We start from the raw sequence: 17,227 nt of genomic DNA on the forward strand, positions 1-17,227 counted from the left end.
CCTGTGACTCGTTGAGCCCTGCAGACTCCCACCGCAGGAATGGACACTTGTGCACGCGAGCTGCTGGGAGCAAATTTTTTTGTCGTGGCGATGATCCAGCAATAAATCTTCTAAAGCTTCATTAAGAAGAGCGAATGAATGAAACCTTTTGTCCATGGCCAGGTGAGAGGCTGCGGAGACAGCGAGCGTCTCTTTCATAAGACGGGACCTGGCGTGGCGAACAGGGTTCACGGCAGGGTGCAGAATGCAACAAGGGCAGGATTGTGCAAAATTCAGAGAAACAAAGAGTTTGGCTTCCCTCTAGGGAATCTAATAACAATAACAGACGTTTAAATGGAAATAATACCTTTAAAATGTGTACGTAAATAAATAAATAAAGTTCAGGACCCGGTTCTGAGTCATTTCTGGTTTTTATTAATTGTGTTGCGGCGTTAGCATTGTACGTACGTGGCGCATTCAGCCGAAGGAAGTTATTTTAGCTGTTTGTCGCTGCCGATTTTTGTTCATGGCTCAAGCAGCTTGGCTTGTATTCATCCAGAAGCGGAGCTCACCGGCAAGAACGTTGCTCTACAGCTAGCCTGTGGCACGCGCGGAAAATTGACGAATTGTTTCAGCGGGGGAAGAGCGAGAGAGCGGTGCCATTTCCTGCGATACCATTGATCCAAATTTCAGCACTGTCTGCCCCGCGCGACTCCACGAGACTCCACGAGACCACTCACCAGCTGCTTGCTTATCGCTCTGATGAGTCGGCATCGATCAGTAAACACGCTCGCTGTGCCGACTGTAAGAAGACGGTGGAAGGGAGAATTAAATTGGAGGTGAGGACGGCGGTGCCAGTGCCGTACGCGACGCTATGGAAACCGCCCGACCTGGGCTGCCTCGACTCGCTGCGCACCGCTCCGCTTTACGGCGCGGCCGGCGCCACTCGCGTGCTGTCGTTACGAGCCCGGGGGGAGCCCGGGGGGAGTCCGGGGGGAGTCCGGGGGGAGCCCGGGGGGAGCCCGGCGGGAGCCCGGCGGGAGCCCGGGGGGTACTGGGGAGGAGCCTCGCTCTTTTATTGCACAGCAGCCCTTGGGAATTCCCGTGCACGTTTCGACTTTCGAATTCAAGATGAAATTTAAAAAAATGTAGAGACTTGCCGCGTGGCAGGTAGCCTGCGAGGTGGCGTTGGTGCAACCCCGAGGCCTCCTAGTTTATTTGAATTGGCAGGTTTTTAAAAAATTCCCGTGTAGCTGGCAGGGCCCACTCGTCGTGCGCGAGCTCGGCTCGCCGCCTACACCGGGGGAGTGACGCCGCTCCAGGTACCGCCGCGGCATTGAGGATCAATGCGATGTCGTAGAAAAAAAAAAGCTGACGTGGATTTTGACAGCCCTGCCTTCATCGGCACTCGCCCCACATTCCGGCTGTGACCGGAACATGCTGTGTAATTGGACACAGCGCTGCAGAACGGAGCCATGTGAAAGTTGGGTTTCCTGGCTAATTATCGAATAAAAAACAAACAACAACAGCAACAACAACAATCACAGCAGCGTAGCGGCCTGCAGCACGGGTAGTACACACGCACGTATTCGCTCTGCATTTCCCACTCATCTCCCTCGCAAAAGAGGAAAATTGGCACTCGCCAATTGTTTTCAATTAAATAAAACGATATTTGCGTTTTTGTATGCGATACAGTGCATACAAACTCAATGTGCCCTTGCACGAGAGAGCTTAGGATAATGCCCATCTCCACTGGCAGTCGAGAGTCACGCAGAAAAATTCCACATTCCTACGACGTGAGGCAGTCTATAGCATAACTGCTGTTGGCTTCCCGCAGTGGTGCCACTCGGTTTGTTCGTGAACCAATAATTGCATACGCACGCACATATGGTACGTAACTCCTGGTTTTCACATGTTTTAAATCAACAAGACACACTTACTCCTTATGTATACTAGAATGCAACATTGAACAAAAAAACATCGTTGCTAATTAACAAAATCAATAATGTGGAGAGCAGCAGCGTTCTTTTCGCGGCGTGCTTCGCACACACACTCACCTCGCTGTTTTCTTTACTCTCAAAGCAAGGGAGATAAAGTGGTGAGGCCACACTGAAGCCTTTGACGCGATGTTTTTTTATCCGAGTCCCGCGTCCCGGCACTCGGAGTAATTCTAACGCCAACCAAGTAAACGAGAGGGTGCGGCGGGAGAAGTCGTTGATGAAGAGGCAGGCGGCGGTCGTCACTTTCCCTTGAAGCGCCGTGACCTTGAGGGGCAGTTTGGATGGAGGGCGGGGGTGGGTTCCACAATTGTGATGAATTATTTTCACGCCGGTCGTGTCAAGCTCACTGCCGTGCAACGCTCCGAGCGATCCCTATTTTGCTCAGAGCTTGCCGCCTTGCTTCGAGCATCACGTCGCAGCGTGCCCGTCACTTGTCAACTGCGTCTGCGCTTTGCTGGCTGCCGAGGTCAAAGACGTCTGTCTGCGCGTCTCGCCGTCTGGATTGTCCAATGCAATTGTTACCGAGCGGTACAAAAATGCACGCCGATTTGTTGCCGTTTAAGCTTCGCCACGCGGGCACAGGCCGAGCATCTCGAGCGGTTATATGTTCTTATCCCCAGCACCGTTCTCGTCGCGATCATTGCACGCGGTAAATAAGGGACCCCCTTCCGAGGCCGCCTTAAAAACACCCTTTGCCGTCTTCTCCCGTACGTAGCCCCCCCCCCCCTGCGCCCCCGGCGCCCCCCGCGCCGTGGCCCTGACTGTCGGCCTTCACGTGTTGCTGCGTTTTATTGCACCCATTGCCGGTTGCCCTCTCGGCAGCTTCGAGTGCGTGTGGGTCACCGCCAAGAGGGTCACAAAGTCCTGGCGGGTCGTAAAGTCGGAGGAAGTCTCTCGACATCAAACGGGAGCGCAGTTCGGTGGTCATGACCGCCGTGCTGCGCGTGGAGATGTCGGCGCATTTGTTCCTGCACCTTTGACATCGGTCCCAGAAACACCTCCACGCATTGGGTCAGGTGACTCATCCACAAGTGATGGGAGGCGCACAGTACGACATTCAATGAGCACAAGAGCCAACGAAATGTATAATCGGACTCGGAATCAGAAGCCTTATTTATTCCTGGAGGAATCCGATGAGCTACGAAGCTCTTTGTTTACAGATGTCCAGTGGAGGCGGGTCAGCAAGTTACAATTTGCTTTAACTTAATCCTCCCACTTCTCACTCAGAAAAAGGTCAAGTTATATATATAGACATTTTTGCATCATGTCGAATGACAATTTTTGATATATATCATGACGCTTCAAACTCCTCTCATATGTAGCAAAATTTCTGCGATGATAAAAATCCCAAGGCAGAATCTGTGGCCAGGAATAAAGTTGTGCGACGACGGTGCCGCTCTGCGAGAGTCGCGCAGCGAGCGAGAGGAATTTGTGCCCCACGGTGAATACCGAGGCAGGAAAGGGACTCGGCAGTAAAAGCAGCAGCAGCAGCGCTCACATTGCACGCCATCGGCCCTTCTCATGTCAAGTTGCCGAGATCCCCCCCCCCCCCCCCCATTAAATCTTCAGCCTAAGTTTCGTTTGATACCTGACACGTATCAGAGTAATTAACTAATTGTAAATTTCACAAAATAGTTCCGGTAAAATAAAAAAAAATCATTGTGGTGCTCCTGCCCGGTCAACCTGTTCCGTGGCTTTTAGCGGCGATTGCCACAGGCAGCGAGGGCGGCACCGGCTTCGGAGCGACGGGCGGCTGCCACCGCCACCGCCGTCTCCACCCAACGTGGCCGGCTGCCACCACCATTTCCTCCAGTGAAGGCAGAAGAAGGAGCGCGTGCTTGCGCGCTCGCCTTTGACGGGGAGTCCGGGCGCGGCGCCAGCAGCCCCCATGACGGTGTCAATCCTCGAGGCCCACGCTTTCATCGGCTAATCCTCGCGCGGCGTCCCCGGCTGCTCGCGCCGCTCCGTGGGCCCGCCGCGCTAGTGGCCGTAACTCCCGAACGTGTCGCTTACGAGCGACCCGTGCTCGATCGAGACGCGGACAAATCGGCCTCCGCGTCCGGTTTTTCCTGGGTGGCGCGCCGACTATGAGCGATGAACGCGACGACAAGTGCGGCGGCGCACGCTTGCTGGTGGTGCGGCCGCTCGCTTTCCCACCGCATGCGCTCGTGTGACCCCTCTGTCACGCCGCGCCCTCTCAATCCCTCGGGTGTGCGCCGTGTCCTTTTACAACTCAGTCTGGTGTCTGCTTTGTTGGCCAAACCACAATGCGACTGTTGCTGTTAAAACAGCCGGCTGTTTATGGGGCGCAAAAGCTGCGTTCTCTGAAAAGTACAAACGCGGTTTAACGATTTAATTACGAGCACGTTTGCAATGCATTCCTAGGCCTGGCGGTTGTTGCGTCTTACTCACTGACCTTGCATTTCTGTTGTCATTCCACAGTCCCAGAAATCCTGGATTGAACAAAATTTCAGCAGGAGAGAATGCTGTTACATCATCCCCAGCTCCAAAGATCCGCACAGGTAAGGGTTGACCGTGTAAGCACAGATACATACAAACTTCGCAAACACTGATTGTGTCGGCCGTCTGGCTGAAATACTGTTATTCATAGCGTTGTAATTGTGCGATCCATCGCAAGCCAGGTCTGTGGAAAGCAGACACTTTGGCTGATAATTTGGCTGTTTGTTTTCAGCACTCATCTATCAATGCTCGGCTGTGGAGTCTTATTTAAAACACTGCAAGGTTTTAAGTTTGATCAGCATGGCAGTGTTTCAAAATGACATCACTGCACAGCAGCAGTTCTGCGATTAATAATTCAAAGGCTTGGGAGCCGCGGTGTCGGCTGGGGGAGGCCGTGCGTTGATGTGCGGCTCGTTAGAATCGCCCGATTTGTCATCACATGATTGCGACCCACCCAGGGTGGCTCGCGCACCCACGCTGTCACGCATGCTCTCACGCACGTACGCACACACGCTCGCTCGCTCTCACGCACACTTGCTCTCACGCTCGCTCTCACGAACGCTCACTCTCACGCATGCTCACTCTCATGCACGCTCGCACGTTCTCACGCGCGCTCTCACGTACACACGCTCTCACGCACGCTCGCTCTCACACACGCACGTTTTCACTTACACTTTCACGCACGCTCTCACGCTCTCTCACAGATTTGGAATGACAGCTGCTGTAGTTTTGTTCCACCGTGGGGCTCCGCATCACGTGAACATTATTTGTTCACACGAGCGTGATGGTACGGGAAAAACGCCCACTCGTCGACGGAACGCTCAATCAACGTGTATTGCTTGTATCTTGATTAAATCAAGCATCTGCTCAGAACCGTCGATCGTCTTATTTAAAACATGTACAATTTAGTTCATGTTACCAAAGGGCATCTGTTCAGAACAAACTCCCACTCATCGAGGGTGCAGCGTGTCATACACTGCGTGCGTTCTGAGCAAGAGGAAGTTTACTCACACCGTTGCGCTATTGTAAAAGCAGCTTTTGGGCACAGTTCAAATATCTGCTGCTCGTGCGCGATACATCCTTGAGGGTTATCATTTAAACTATAAATGTGGCCCCCTCCCTGCATTGTGGATTGAGCATTCAAGTTCTATTCATTTCTCTTAGGCTCAAAAGTTTTCTGACAGGATTCGATTGCAGATTAGCCCGCGTTCTCATTTCGATTGTCTGTAAAGTATCACGTGACTTGAGGTTTGTCGTTTCACAGATGTCTTCCAGGATGTCAGATTTGTCAGCAGCTTATCAGGTAAGACTTTTTTTTGTTTATGTCAATACCAAGCTATTTAACAAGAAGTCATGAATTGTGACTTCTTCATTTTTAAGCAAGCATTAGGGGTGCTACTATCTACTCCTCGGCCATTGATAGAATGTCCACATTCTCATGACAGGTTCCAGTTTTTCCATGTTATTACCACTCTTGACTGCCCACAAAGTGGTGCTAAAAAAATTAATTGACCTTGGAGATATGACGATGATGATGGCTTGTGTCAACCTGCTCACCAGCATTTGAAATCCCCGACCTTCTGAATGTGGGTCAGGTGCTCTACCACCTAGCCCAGTATTACCCGTGAATAATAGCAGTAGTCATATTAGATCAACTATCCTGACACCAAAGTTCCCAAATGTATGCATGTATGTATGTTGAACTTCCTTCGCACCGTACATAACCAACCGTGCTAATCGGAGGAAGGATTGAATTAGAATTGGGAGTGAATTGAAGTCGAAGTGCCTGTTGTCTTTGGCAGTGTGATGACGTTCATTCGGCAGTCATTCCTGGGTAGCGTATTATTATTAACCCGGTATGTGCATCTGCACGGCAGCGATCCTTGTTACCGGCCAGCAGAACGGCCCAAAACATCCGTAATGCGAGCGTTTAGATGCACGCGTGCACACACTTTCCCCGGGGAGGGCTCACGTTTCACACGGGCATTGTGACCCACAGCGGACTTGGTCATGGTCTCGCTACACGGGAGCCCCACTGATACGGATCGCTCGTCCCGTTAGGCAGCCTCCACTTGGTGTCTCCTGAAGAGTGTCGGCCAATTCCACCGAATCGCAATAACCTAAACAAAACCAAGGAATCATTATACAAACACGTATGTTGTATTTCGTATGTTCAGCTGTCTCCTTGTGCAAGATACGTCGGGTCTGATTTATATGATTGATGGAGCAGAGATTTGTTGTAAAAATTGGTTAAAGGACTGCTACTTTCTAATCGTTTGGCCCCTTTTCCACTGAAAGTCACTGAAAATCAGTGGAAAAGTGGTTTCCACGAAAACATTATTGGGCTCTGACCTGGCTTGGAGTAACGACACATGTTTAGTTTCTATGTTTATTTAGTGAATATATTGCTCACGTAGTTACTCTAATTGTAACAGCTGTGAGTGTATTAATTAATCCATCGCCTTAAATGTTCAATTGTGTAAACTCTTCAGGACTCTCTGACAATTATTGACAGAGTCTCTCTCTTCTTGACTGAAATCTGTGAAGCAATCGGTACGTAAATAAAGAAATCAATTATCTATTGATGAACGCCACTGAACGCCACTGATCCATCATCACGCATCAGTCGAGGCTGTGGGGGTGTGTGTCGTTGTGCTTGCCAGTGCTGTAGGTGAGGAGCGGTAGTGCCATAGATAGCGCACTGCGCTACAAATATCTGAACCGGTCCTCGGGCATCAAATGAATGGCGTGGTGCTGGCCACCCACGCTCCCCTCGTGTGCCGTGCCAGCCTTAATAGGGGCTCGTGAACACCATTTTCTCCAGCAGTCTGTTGAAGGCTATATGGGTGGCCTTTGTATAAATAATATTATTTTTTGTGGTGGTGGTGGCACAGGTGCTGCTGTGGGAGGCTGGTGGGCCAGCACGAAGGCCCGGCGCCAGGCCTCTCGCCGGCGTCGTCGCGAGCGGGGCTCACCATGGGCGTGGGCGAGTCCGGCGCCGACCCGCAGGGCAGCTGGAACGTGGAGCGGCACACGCGCTGCTCCCCCACGGACGCGTACGGCATCATCGAGTTCCAGGGTGGAGCGCACACCTACCGCTCCAAGGTCAGGGGCCCCGTGGCTGGCGGCGGACACCTCCTGCACCTTCTCTTCGTCTCCACCATCACCTCCTCTTCCTTTACCTCCTGTTTCTCCACCCCCTGCACCTTCTCCACTTCCTTCTACCTAGATCTAAGCGATAGGGGTGTGGCCTGTCCTGTGAACTCTCCCGTCGCCGCGTCTTTGACACACGGCCTCAAATACACTGGTTACACCATCGCAGTGTAGAGTGATAAATGTTCTCATGCATTGTTATTGCATTGATACTCTGCCTATATATAATTATTTACTTTTTGAGTTATGACTTGTACTGAATGTGGCTGCAAAGGTGACTGGGTTCACAGCTATTTTCTGGCTCAAGGATGATGACTGCAGAAAGAAATATCGGCAAATAACGAACTGGTAATATGTCTTAAAATATATTTTCATGCCGGCATCCTGGATCTCCAGATGCTGAAGTAATTAAAAATGAGATCCTGTTACAGTATTTCATAAACCCTCAGCCACCTTGCCCTCCTGTGCCCTCCTGTGCCCTCCTGTGCCCTCCTGTGCCCTGCTGCTACCGTAGAATTCCACTCGGCGCGGAAAATGTGCTTTCTATAATACAAGTGACATGCGGGGCCACCTGCCACGCGATGCAGGTGGTTGCTTCACTGAGTTTCGGAATCATTTCCTGTTACCTGCGGGTGCCGGGAGTGTTTATCGTACCGAACCTCGGTGCGTGCGGGCGGGCCATCGACGTGCCGCCTTTATCGCCGCTGGCTTTCGCCGCGTGGACGCGAAACCCGCTTCCCGCCGCAGCCAGGAGCCCTAAAGAGCTTTAATTTCACTAAGCAACGGCTCCCGCCGCATTCCTCTCTGGCCCTCTGTGGATTTTCGTCTGGACGATTGCGTGCGCTTAAAACCCGGGTAGCATCGCCCTCTGTTCCACCGCGTCATTTACCATTCACTTGTTCTGTGAGCATCGTAGTGCCAGAGGCTTGCAGTGATGTATACAGCCACTTTGAACGCACCACACCGTTTCCACGACAATGCAATAGTGCTCGTTCCGTAGGCATATACGTGCGCATGGCTGGGCATGTAGGTAGGTGAACAGCTAGTTATCCAGGTAGGTTGATGGACAAGTGAGCGGTTATACTTTGTTTAATCCACGTGAGAGCTCATTGAGGCAACATGTCTCTCCTGCAGTAAAGGTTTGGCAAGAACACCGATGGACAGATTGATTTAAATTACGGCATGTAATGTTTGCGGCAGTTGAGCAATTGCAGCGAATATCTGCAGATAATACGACAACACGTATTGTAAATGAACAAACAAATTGCAATTGCCAAGCGATGAAACACTTAAAAATATAATAATATTAATTAATGTTCACGTCCCCTCACCATTGGCGCAACTCTGCATGTGCCGCGGTGGTGGCCCAGGGCACGGTGACCGGCAGTGTTGGGGCGGTTCTACCTGAGGCCACAGCTGTGCTTGCTATGGTCACACGGCACTGGATTTTGTTGTGGCCACTGCGTTTGGCTTGGATGTGATCTATGTCGTTGTGGCATGTCGCCATAGACGCTGCTTTGTGTGGTCTGCTGCATCGTGCAGTGAGGTGGTGGTGGTGGCTAGACGACAGTAAATCATGGATTCTCTTTGTGGAACTTTGAGCGCTACCCCTCATTCTTCAATCCTGTGGTGTCCCGCCATGTAGCAAATATTAATTCGTGGAATTGGCAAACCTTCTAATGCAGGACCATCCTGAAATAAGTTTTAATCCTCGTGAAGCTTTCCAGGGTTATAAAAAGAGCATTGTTGTAGTCTGATTATTATTTTTGTTGTTAATTTTGTATTATGCATCGTTGTGGTTGCAGCATTGTACACCGATATTTTTGTTAGTGGTGTGGCTACTTCGTTATTCACATCTTTGCTATCTACGCTGCAGCGGCAGGACACACGAGACACAGTGTGCTATGCCATGCGCTGTGCCGTGCGCTGTTGTGCCGGAGGTGTAAATTTCGGCGTTGCGACTGGGAGCGGTTGCAGCGGCTCGTGCCGGGTGGACAGCCAGGGGACGCCGACGCGGTTGTACATTAAGCTGCGGCGATGACGCCGCCGCGGTCGATGGAACGCGGCAAAGTTAAACATTGCTGCGGTCGTGGCGAGGTTCCCACGCACTGGGCGTTTCAATTGGTGTGCAGTTGTTCAATTCGTCACATTTATTGTTATACCATGTTAACAGTAATAATAAAATGTTAAGTGTAAATATAGTTATCCCCTCATACCGTGGAAGTTGGATACATTATTGCAATATTATTAACCTCATCAATATGTCCTTGTTGTGTGTGTATATTGATCCCTGCCACAGCAATGTGGAATTTTCTCCACCAGCACTAACCAGTGAGTCGCTCTGCTCACTTTCCCGAGTGTGAGGGTGGTGGTGGCGGGGGTTGAGCACCATAAGTGAATATACGCGCACTGTAAATGTAATCTGGTAACCTTATTTATATATTTACCCATTTAGGTATGCGCTTATAATTCCAGGCACCCTCGAATTAGCTGCTTAAGTCATCCGCACGGCCGGTTGCCGTGCGGGAGCAGCCTCGTAGCCGCGAGCCGCGTTTCCAGCCACGCTCGTCAACGCGCGCCGGAGACGCACGCGGGGGGCCTTTGGTGCCCGTGGGGGCGACAGTGCGGGTGCTGAGTTTGTTGCCACAGAGCGCTGTCCCCCACGTCATTGGGTGTAGCGTCGGCAATGCACAACTCTTGGCATTCATTTGTCGCGGTAGTTACTTCGACTCGTTGTAAACTGTGTGCCCTAAAGCACGTCGCCGGTTCATGCAAATAGTCATGCAAATGTGGGTTTTGGAGGATGCACATTTATACCTGTGCTGTATCAGAAAGATAACGAAGATGATTGTGATTATACAGTGTTTTGGTGGTTTTGGTGGATTACATAAGCATTGTTATGTGGGAGACAAATCCAACCAGCTGGGCTTCGAGGTGACAGTCTTAGGGCAGTAGATTAAGTAGGCTGCGAGCCCACCTGTCATTTTAAGTTTCTCGCACACACAAATGTCTTAGCTACATTTGATTGGCCAAATATTGCAATCGGGACCCAACTGATAAGTCCTGAGACGTTGTGAGAATTTCCAGGACAAATGAGGAACGTTATTATAATTTGATTCATGTTATCTTTCAGCCCCCTTTCATCTTCAGTTCCCTCATATTTTCTGCTCAAATGCACTGCTGACGTGGGGCGGCACATATTCGGCACACTAACGCGGACACCAGAGTGACGACGTCGCATCACGCTTCCTGCTCGCAGCTAACATCGGTGGCGAGCGGCATCTTTTACAGTCCAGGGCCTCCCCCTTCACCAACCCGCATTGACCAGCATGTCCAAGTATAGTCAAACAACCCACGTGACTGACTCGGCATGGTCAAGCCTGTGTCCAGCAGTGGATTGACAGAGGGCTCATTATTATTCTTACTATAATCGCATACTAATGTATGAAAAAAACTGTTTCAGGAAGGCTTCATGAGAGAAACTCCCCTACTTCCCACATGCCCTCTGATGGCAAGCACGTGCACAACAGGTTGGCTGCTGGCCATAGGCATGGAAAAGCACTTAAACGCGACATCTCTTCTGTTATTGTATCCTGACGTGGATCATCTGAGATTCCGTCGCAGCACGCACGCACACACGCACGCACGTGACGTCTTCCGCTCTGGGCTGCCGGCGGCAACGAGCGACTGCAGAGACCGTCGGCTCGTGTTGAGCAAGCGAGCGAGCGTCGTGCCCTTCTCGTCGAAGCTGTCGCAAGCGTGACCCCTAACGCCGCGTCCACCCCTCCCGTGTCGCCCTCGCCCGTGCCGCAGTACGCGCGCGTCTCCTACGACAGCCGCCCCGACCTGTTGCTGCAGCTCATGGTGAAGGAGTGGCAGATGGAGCTGCCCCGGCTGCTCATCTCAGTCCACGGAGGCCTGCAGAACTTCGAGCTGCACCCCAAACTCAAGCAGGTCTTCAGCAAAGGCCTCATCAAAGCCGCCCTCACCACCGGCGCCTGGATCTTCACCGGAGGGGTCAATACCGGTGAGGGATCGCGTGCCACGGTGACTCCGCGAGAACCGAGCTCTTCTGAATGGAAACAAATTATCTGTTGATGGAACAAAAAAGTTACATTTGTGAAGTCTAAATTGTTCGTGTACAAAAAAAACCTCGCCGTATTCGTCGTAAACACCGACTTAGAGCAGAAATATATATAATCATAATCGGCTGACGTTTCGAACAATGCCCCTTCAGAGCCGACCCCTCCTCTGCCCTGCAGGGCGCGGTGATTTGTTCCACCTGTGCACCACTGCCAGCGAGGTTTCTGCCCGTCAGCATGTCGACAGCATTTCTGCTGTCATTTCCTAGAACGTTATCCTGTCAAACATATCTTGTTTGTGTTATGGGGCAGTGTTAATGACTGTCGTGAAGAAATACAAAAGTTGGATGCAAGCTTGTGAACAGGCAGGACTGTGACCAGTGTCAGGTGATGCTGCTTTGATGAAGGGTGGCAGTGCTTGGATGTCCTGATTGGTCCGATTCGAGCCTTCGCTTGATCGCCTCGAGGGCAGACGTGGAGATGTGGGTGCTTGGGTGCACCGTGGGGGCTCCGTGGGGGCTCCGTGGCTCGTACCACTGGTCAGGAGCAGCTGCTCAGGAGGTCGGACCTGCGCGTTGTCTCACAAGGGCCTCTGATCATGTTGCATGAGACATTTTTGTTACATTAGGCCCCTGAAACTTACTGATATGGTGAGGTGGAAGAGTCAAAAGTTAGTGTCTCCCTACTCAAGCAAGCATCTGGGTTACTACTTATCTCAGCTGATGACCTTCAGCCAGCGGTGAAATTCCACATTCCAATGGCAGCTACCCAAGCATGCTCTTTGTCATGCAGTGAACATGAAAGATTTTACGAGATGATTCTAGTCATTGTTTTAACCCAAAGCGCAAATTTGAGTGTTTCCAATAAAATACATTAAATGATTAGCAGACCCTTTTATAAGCAGGAGATACCAGAGGAGATACGCGAGTATCTCCTGCAAAACAAAGAATTAATCTCACTGAACTCTCACCTACTTAGATAAAGAATGTCAATTAGAATTTAACAAAAAAAACTATTAAATAATTCGGCACTCTCGGATATCACTTGGAGGAAGCACGCGACGATCGTTAAAAATAAAAACAAAACAGCGACGAAGGCGATAATCTCCACGAGCAGCAGGTCACGGTGGAGCGCCAGCGCCGGCCTGCTCGCCGCGTGCCTCTCGTTCCGGCGGAGGTGACGGTAACGCGTGCCGTTCCCAGCCCCTCCCCCGCACCCGCGGTGGAAACTTTTAGCCGTGCCCGGTGGCGTGAATGCCAAGATATGGGCGTTGCGAGGACGGCTCGGCACGTGCAATCGTGCGCGAGTCGGCGGGCCGCGCGGTCGCGCGTGTCCCGTCTTCGGCGGCCGTGGGAGAACGATTACGAAGGGGAGGGCTGTCCCCGTCGCGCGCGTGCCCCCTGACCGTTACGAGGTCACGACGCGCAGGCCGCGTCAATCGGCCGCCCTTTGCACGCCACCCCCTCGAAGCCGCCCCGCGGTGGAGTGTGCTCGCCGCACTGTAAGTTGGCCAATGATGTGCCAATCTTCGGGGGGTTCCGCTCCGTTTTATGTACTTATCTCCGGGCACGCGCAGTTCATTTCGACGCGGGAAGAGCCTTCCTGTTTATTTACCCTGTGTGATTACAAGCGTTTTTGCTACAAATTGCACGCAGACATATTCCCCAAACCATCGTATCCTGTTATTGCTTGGCGGGGGAAGTGGTGGGCACACTGCCAGCTCCATGTGCAGACCTCAAGCCCAGGGTTCAGGACAAATCGTGCTCTACATTTCTGCATAATTTATGTACCCGGAGATAAATTTCTGCCTGACTCGGCTTGCGTTTGATTCAAAATAACAACGCTCTTTACACCAAACTTATTTTCCTTACCCTCCCTGCTGGTGCCCAGGTCGTGTACGCCGTGCGGCTCTGAGCGGGCAGTTGCCCCAGCAATAGTATGAGTCATAATAATAATTCATGCATGCAGAAACAAATCTGGAAGTGCTTTGAGAAATGAATATACCGCAGGAATGTTGATGTACCGGTTCCTTCCGTCTCTTCATTCTGCGTGGAGGCTTGGATCTCTGCACCCTGAGCCGATTGTCACCGATTCCTATTCAGTAAGGCTCATGTTCTTTAGGCTTACAATTCAATACACACTCTGGAATTTCACGCTTTCCAAAATACACTTTGGCTATTGTACTGGTCACTTTAATGCCCCTCCAGGCTGTCGTTGGAGACCTCCCGTGAGCATCTCTTTCTGTATCTGCCGTGTGTCCAGAAGGTTCGGCTGAAGGCTCGCGAGGAAGAGTCATTACAGGGAGTAAGAAGCAAGTGCTGCCTGCTATGGCTACGGATAGTAAATACACCGTAATTGTTGCAGCATGGCAATTGCCAGCAGCCATCTGGCCATTCACGAGTGTTCTTACCAAAGTTCGCTGCCTGCTGTCGCGTGGATGTTAAGGCATCATGTGTTTTCCATTGCTCACAAGACCTCATTGTCATTCTCCACTTGACAGTTTTGAGAACTTTTCACAACCGTTTCCGATAATTTGGGGTTAAAAACGTTTAATTTTTTTTTATGTTACTGCATAAATTCAGCCGCTTGATGAGGTGCAGTGATGGTGGTGCTGGTAATGGAGCGTCTGTTTGCACGTGCGTGCGTTTATTGATATGGGGAGTGGTGGTGATTCATGCACTGCAATACAAGTCCGGCATCTCGAGTTTGATTCCCTGTCTTGGCTAACATCACTGGCAAGTGGTATCCTGGTCCTCCCCGATGCCAACTCGGCCTTAAATGTGTACCTGTTGCAGTGTGTACATATCAGCGCCTGCCTGGGAGACAAACGTGGCAGCGTATGGTGCTGGCCACACTGCCCCCTCATGCACCATGCCGGCCTTTGTAGGCGTTCGCTTGCGGTTACTTTGTGTTTGTGTGGCAGAGGTGTTGTAGCCATGTCAGCTTCCGCCCTGTATAGTTGTTCGCTAACGGCACCCCCCTCCCCCCCGCTAATCTGAAGTCTAAACAGGGGACATTTGTATTTACTTTGTATTTGTTTGTGGCGCAGGTGTGGTGAACCACGTCGGTAATGCGCTGAAGGAGCACGCGTCGCGCTCCAGCCACAAGATCTGCACCATTGGCATCGCGCCCTGGGGGGTCATCGAGAACCGGGGCGACCTCGTCGGACAGGACGTGAGTTTGCGCGCACACACGCCTTTTTTCGTCCAGGTGGAATACTCTCACAATTTTGAATGTGCACGTGCACACGGGCAGACGGCCGCCCGTGAACTCATGGCCCGCTTATGTGTATGAGGTCACCCTCATCACAGACAAAGTGCTTGCCACAAATTAACCACAATACCTTGCTGATCTCGTCAAGGATCGTAAACCATCACGGGCACTCCGGTCATCCTCACAGCGGCTTTTGGCTAGCCATCGAACAAAGACGGTCACTGCATTGCGCGCCCTCAAATGTGTTTCTGCAGCCGTCTGGAACACTCTTCCTTCCGATATAAGGAAGCCACTGGATCGATCCACTTTAAAATCTAGATTGAAAACGAATTTCTTTAGAACTTCTGTTTATATTTGGTTTGTTGTCCTTCCCCCGCACCTCTGAATAGCATGGTTGGCTACGTATGGTGCGAAAAAAGTTCAACATACATACGTACAGCATTTTGAGTCATGTGTGATGTGCAAGATAATGCACGTGTAGTGAGTCCAACTGAGTCGCAGACGTTGTCTTGGGAGCAACACGTTTTATTAAACTCTTAGCACGACATACTCCAGGCCATTAACACAACATACTCCAGGGCACCCAACTAACCACGCTGTGGTGGAACTAGACATGGTTCCACTATTCCGGTCCGGACCACAAGCTGGGTCCCGGACCGCGTGGCTGGAGGCTTCAAGGTTGACGTTGATCTGCTGCCTCTCCAACAGGAAGAACCCCGAGCTCCTCTCGGGGCCCTCCTTATATCGGGCCGGGGCTGGCTCCGCCTCACGCCCCGCCCACCTTCTCGATCTCTCTCTCCCTTGCCCGAAGGCTCTCGAGAGTTCTTCTCGGACCACGTGACCACCCATTGGCCCCCTCCACCGGTGGCCCCCCTCCAGTATCATCCGGTCACATGTCCCAAGGTCAGCCAGAGTATCATGCCCCCAACGTAACCCCAGCTGGCTGACACTCTCTCGCTCTCTCAACGGGAGCCCGCACCGCATGCTGTGCGTGGTGTCACCGCGCTGAACCAGCGCTCCCCCAAGCCCCCACTAGGTCTGGTACTATACCCCGTGTCCAGGGTGTACACACAACAGTGTCCATCCCGCCATGGCCTCGCAGGCCCGGCACCACACAGTGACATTCCCAGTCACAACACCTGTACACAGCAGCCGTGATATTGGCGTGTTCTCTTTAAAATTCACTGTGATTCTGCTGTGCTGTTTCGCTGTTATATGCTGTTTCCGACACTATGGTCACACAGTTATGTACAGGACATTATCCTTGTTAATTACTGTGCAGTGAGAGCAGTTAAATCAATCTCATTGCCAAGCCAAGCTCGTTGGCGCGGTCAGAGAAATATATGCAACGCATTCTGAATACAATTCTTTGCAGCCACTTGTTAATCCACTGCTAGATGCAGGCTTCCCCCACACCGTGAGAGACATAGGGGGTTGTCTGGCCATGCTTCACCGCACCGGTCAGTGTTGGTTGGTGAGATATCACTCGCCACTGAGGTCAGCCGTGTCCATGAATTATACTTGCGCACGCTGGTGTGTGGCGCAGTGCGGGAAGCACTTCGCCACCGCCCCATGCCGCATTCTTACTTGAACGTTAATTGCACAATTATAGCGCGTGACAGCAGCCAAGCCTTTGTTGCACTTGATAAGCCGTACGTGCTCATACGTGCAGAGCCTCGTGTGTGGCTCTGCGGCAGATTGGGCCACGTCCCTCGCACGCAACGCCGCATTATGATTCCGCAATGTTACATAACGTGGCCAATTAGAGGGATGCGTGGAAGCGCGGGCGACGCAACGGTGCGGTGCCCTGCGGGGTGATGAGAATCCCGGGCAACGGCAGTCGCTGGGGCGGGGGGGGGGCAGGCCCCCGCCGCCCGGCCTCTCCGCGTGCGGTCGCGGCCAACCTTTGCGCGTGTGTGCGTGTCCGTCGCCGCGCAGGTGGTGTCACCGTACCAGACGCTGTCGAACCCCCTGAGCAAGCTGAACCTGCTCAACAGCCTGCACTCGCACTTCATCCTGGTGGACGATGGCACGGTGGGGAAGTACGGTGCCGAGGCGCAACTGCGGCGCGAGCTGGAGAAGCACATTGGCCTGCAGAAGATCCACACACGTGAGCGCCGGGCAACGGGGTGGTTAACTCGGCAGCGGTCGCCCGCCTAACCGGGCGGCGCTGTGGTCGGGGTGTATCGCTTGCGGATAACGAGGTCAGAGGTGAACTCGGCCAATCATCCCTTCGGGGTTCGAAACTTGGGGTGTCAGTGTGTAGGGGTCAACTCAGCCGTTCGTTATTGCTAAAGAATCGACTAAACGAGCGGCACAACTTTGTGATCCTTTGAAATA

General features: G+C 52.0%; 1 protein-coding gene across 3 annotated transcripts in view; it reads left to right on the top strand.

Moving 5' to 3' along the window:
* LOC144717228 (transient receptor potential cation channel subfamily M member 7-like) overlaps positions 1–17,227 on the top strand; it is a 59,853-nt gene that overhangs the window by 10,415 nt on the left and 32,211 nt on the right. For all 3 annotated transcript variants that reach the window (XM_078592613.1, XM_078592616.1, XM_078592614.1), the window contains 6 exons: positions 4,422–4,501; positions 5,704–5,742; positions 7,334–7,544; positions 11,406–11,619; positions 14,724–14,848; positions 16,826–16,997. In XM_078592613.1, the coding sequence (XP_078448739.1) occupies positions 4,422–4,501; positions 5,704–5,742; positions 7,334–7,544; positions 11,406–11,619; positions 14,724–14,848; positions 16,826–16,997 (841 nt within the window). The remainder of the gene's footprint in view (positions 1–4,421; positions 4,502–5,703; positions 5,743–7,333; positions 7,545–11,405; positions 11,620–14,723; positions 14,849–16,825; positions 16,998–17,227) is intronic.

The sequence above is a fragment of the Lampetra planeri genome, chromosome 3 (genome assembly GCF_965212315.1).
Source record: "Lampetra planeri chromosome 3, kcLamPlan1.2.h2, whole genome shotgun sequence".
Taxonomy (NCBI): Eukaryota; Metazoa; Chordata; class Hyperoartia; order Petromyzontiformes; family Petromyzontidae; genus Lampetra; species Lampetra planeri.